Source organism: Neomonachus schauinslandi, chromosome 14 (genome assembly GCF_002201575.2).
Source record: "Neomonachus schauinslandi chromosome 14, ASM220157v2, whole genome shotgun sequence".
Classification (NCBI taxonomy): Eukaryota; Metazoa; Chordata; class Mammalia; order Carnivora; family Phocidae; genus Neomonachus; species Neomonachus schauinslandi.
In genome coordinates, this window is record NC_058416.1 from 88,000,907 (window position 1) to 88,004,947 (window position 4,041).

General features: G+C 49.9%; 1 protein-coding gene across 1 annotated transcript in view; it reads left to right on the forward strand.

Moving 5' to 3' along the window:
* The first annotated feature begins 533 nt into the window (after positions 1-533).
* LOC110588315 (transmembrane protein 132B) overlaps positions 534-4,041 on the forward strand; it is a 9,099-nt gene continuing 5,591 nt past the window's right edge. The window contains exon 1 of the mRNA XM_021698640.2: positions 534-715. Within this exon, the coding sequence (XP_021554315.2) occupies positions 552-715 (164 nt within the window). The 5' untranslated portion in view covers positions 534-551. The remainder of the gene's footprint in view (positions 716-4,041) is intronic.

Here is a 4,041-nt window from a genome sequence, read left to right on the forward strand (position 1 = left end):
AGCACAGATAATTATATCCACGTTTTGTGAGTATTTTCCTACAAAGATTTGCATCTAGTGCAAAGCTTCCTTGGTTTTTTGGAAAAGGTCCTCTTTATGGCTTGAATAAAGTGGGTTTTTTAAAGCAACATATGGCTACCTTTTATGCATCTTCAAATATGGTGCAAGAGTGAAATATGTTCCACCTGAGGTTTGATTAGTGGCAGTTTGAGTACATAAAAAAGGTGAGGTAAAGAAAAAAAAACACACAAAAGAGGCAACAAAGGTTATAGAACTCCATTAAATTATGTTTATGGTTTTGCTTGTCAGTATTTTGTAATACGAAATGGTTTTCCTGGAGTCTGTTTATCAGTGTTTGTCACTAATTAGTGCCTACAAATTACCTTTTGTTCAGGTCATGTTCTTCTGGTTGTCTTGGTGTCTAATAAATCAGAGTTCACGAACTTTCGCTGCTCCTTATGTCCCGTGTTTTCCTGCTGATGCATCTTGAGATTCTGCCTCTCCCAAAGGTCTCCAACCACTGCGATTCCATTTTTGTGAACGGGAAGGAAATGAAGAGCAAAGTGGACACGACCGTGAACTTCACGCACCAGCACTTCACCTCCCAGCTAGAGGTCACCATCTGGGCGCCCAGACTCCCCCTGCAGATTGAGATTTCAGACACAGAGCTGAGCCAGATCAAGGGCTGGAGGATCCCCGTGGCCTCCAACAGAAGGTGAGGAGCCGAGGGATGGGTGAGTCCCACAGAGGGCCGGGGGGTCTCAGGCTCCAGGGACCAGGATCACTGTGGGAGGCAGACAGCCCTTTGGGGCCCAGGCCCCAGGGAAGCAGCTTCCGCAGTGGGTCACAGCGGTCTGGGTTTGGGGTTCAGATGGATCTGACTTGGGTACTTACTAGCCTTTTGACAAGGAAATCATCCTGGACCTGTGAATACTATCCACCTCAGGGAGTAGTTGCTGGAATTCAGGATTATGTTGCACTGCATAAGAAGCACCTAGCATGGGGTACAGTTATTTTTTTATTCCCTATTTCCCCGTTGTTCCTCCCTGTGTTGTTCGTTCTCAGGTCCCTGCTTGTAAATGTCAGCCTTCACCTGTGGAGCGTGGCATGGTGGTTAAGTTGTGGGCTCTAGAATGAAGCCAGAGTTTTTACCCTGGCTTCCCCATATAGAGCTGTGTGACCTCGGCCAGTTGATGAACCTCTCTGTTCCTCAGTGTCTTCATCTGTAAATGGAGATGATAATATTACTGAAGAGAGCTGTCCTGAGTATGAAGTGACACGTTGTGGAGTAGACAGAATTCTAAAGATGACACCCCACAAGATTCCTATCTCCTGATTATTCATTCAGACCCTGATCTGTTACTTCTGGGATTTTACAGGTGTAACTAAACTTCTAAATCCATCGATCTTAAGATGTGGGATTATCCAGGTGGGCCTGACCCGTCAGTTGACCCCTTGAAAACAGAGTTTTCTCTAGCTGGTGGCTGTCCTGTACGATGTGTAACCTTTTAAAATGGACATGTTTTTATCCAGCATAAATCCCCTGAGATCCACCGCCGTTGTTGGCTGTATGGAGAGTTCCTGTATCTGTAGTGTTGCGTGGTAATCCGTGGTGTGTCCTCTCTCAGTGTGATGAATCAGCTGTCTGCGGGAGGCCACTCCTGCTGTGTCCAGCTGGGCACGCTCACGGACAGAGCTGCTGCGACAAGTTTCCGTGTGCACATGAGTCTTCTGGGGAAAGTGCCCAAGACTGTAATTGTTGGGTCGTATGAATAGGGCATTAGTTTTAAAAGAAACTCCTGAACTATTCTCCAGAGAGGTTGTCCCATTTCACGCTCCCAGCAGCGATGAATGGGTCACCTAGTGACTCCACACCCTTGTCAGCATTTTCAGAGCTTACATCCTGTATGGTCCCTTTTACAGAGATGCGGAAAAGGGACAACAGACTGGTGGTTGCCATGGGTTCGGGATGGTGTGGAGTATGAAGGAGGAATCCCCGGGCACCCCTGTGCGGACTGACGAGTTCTGTGCCTTGACTGTTGTGATGGTTACATGAGTCCTCAGGTGACAGGATTGCATAGAAACACACACACACATGCACACACACGTGCACGCACACACGTGTCCTGGTTAAACTGTTGAAATCTGAATAAACTCTGTGGTTTGTACCAGCATCCGCTTCTGGATCTTGGCATTGGACTGTGATTATGGGAGATGTTAACTCAACAGGAGCGGTGCAGAGCTTTCGGGGCCTCCCTGTATGTTGTTTTCTAACTTACTGTGAATTTCTAATTCAGAATTTAAAGTTTTTTTTTTAAATAATAGAATGCTGTCCTAAAAGAACAGAACTGTTTCATTAATATGGTATTTCTGTAACTTCATTTATTCATTCACCACGTTTATGATACTGCCCCTTCCGTAATATATACTTAATTTTGCTCTTTTTTCAGTGTTATTCCTGTAATTAAGGGACATTTCACCTTGCTTTCAAAACTGGCCAACTGGTAAAAACTAATGCAAAGAAAAGAAAGCGTCAGGATTACATTCTGTGTAGATACTGCTTGTTTGTCCGTGTGAGCTGGTCTCTAGTAAGTCGACTAGCAGGTGTCAGATAAGCGTTAGAGACCCCCCAGCACCAGAGACCTTCATTCCCTGTGATGTAATCAGAAGGACTGAAAAGTAAACGGGAATAACTTTTCCGAATGTCATTCCAAGGTTTTGATCCTATGTCCCTTCACCACACAAAACCATCCTGCCTACCGCAGAGATATTCACCCCTCACTTTGGGAAACCCAAAATGCTTCCTATTATTTTCCCAATGGGACCTTTCAGGGAGGCAGAAGAATCTATTTTAAAGAAAGTGGGTTTCAGAAGTCAAATGGAAGTCTGTAAATTCACTGCTCTGCAGCTGTCTAGACCACGTACTAACGAGTCTGAGCCCTGGCATCTTCATGGAGAAATAGGGACGTGTTTCGTGGCTGTTTTGAAGATGAACAGAGTTTGCTATAAAGAGGAAGAGGCATGGAGGGGCACAGTGGCCTGGGTGTGGATCCCGCCTCTAGATGGCTAGCTGGGTGGCCGGGGCCGAGTGGCCTCTCCTCTCTGTGCCTTGGCTTCCCACTGTAAGATCAGGATAGTAAAACACCCTCCCTCCTTGGGGTGGTGATTAAAGGAGTCAAATGTATGTGGTTGGCGTGTGGGATGCGGTCCATGTGTGTCAGCTCTCGTGGTCACATGAGTGCGTCGAGCTGGACCCAGCACATAGTAGGTGTGACTCAGCGTGTGAATCTCTGCACTGTCGCTCCTGACACCTGATGGTTGTCGACTGGTCACCAAACAAGGTCCTCTCACACAACACTCAGGACAGGTTCATCTTGAGGGGAAGGTTCTGGAATAGCAGAGCCTGTGAGGGTTTCTCCGGGGGGCTGTGCACAGGCCGGTTGAGAGGAGGGGCTGGGCCCGCGGGAGGAGGGGAGAGGCAGGCGAGGACCCGTGGGCCAGGGTGCCCCCGACTCCTGCAGGACTCCACAGCTGCTCTGTGCTGAGCACTGCGGAACTGGGTGGTGGGAGGTGGGAAAGGGCCCCCCGGCCTCCGAGAGCTCAGAGGAAACCACCCTGTCCGGAGCAGAGGGCCTTGGCCAGCCCAGAGCCAGTGCCAAGCTGTCCCACGCCAGTGGATCATGACGGTCTTCCCGTACCCCAGGGGCTGTCCTTGCCTGCTCGCACCTTGACCACGGTGACCCTCACACACACCTGGAGGGAGCAGAGGGGCAGCATTCTGGGGGTCACTCCCGAAGGAGATATGCCCAGGCCTGTGTGGGGCTGGAGGAATGGAAACCGGTCCCAGCAGCTCTTCTCACCTGGGACCTCATGTCCCCCGCAGCGGGGACAGTTTCAGACTGCAGAGCTCCCGAACACAGGACAGGGCCCCAGCCTCTGCCTATGTGGGGCAGAGTGTCCGGCCGCGCTGGGCCCTGAAGGCGGGGTGGTGCTTGCCTTCCATGCTCCGAGTAGGTGGCAGCACGGGGGGGGGGGGGGGGG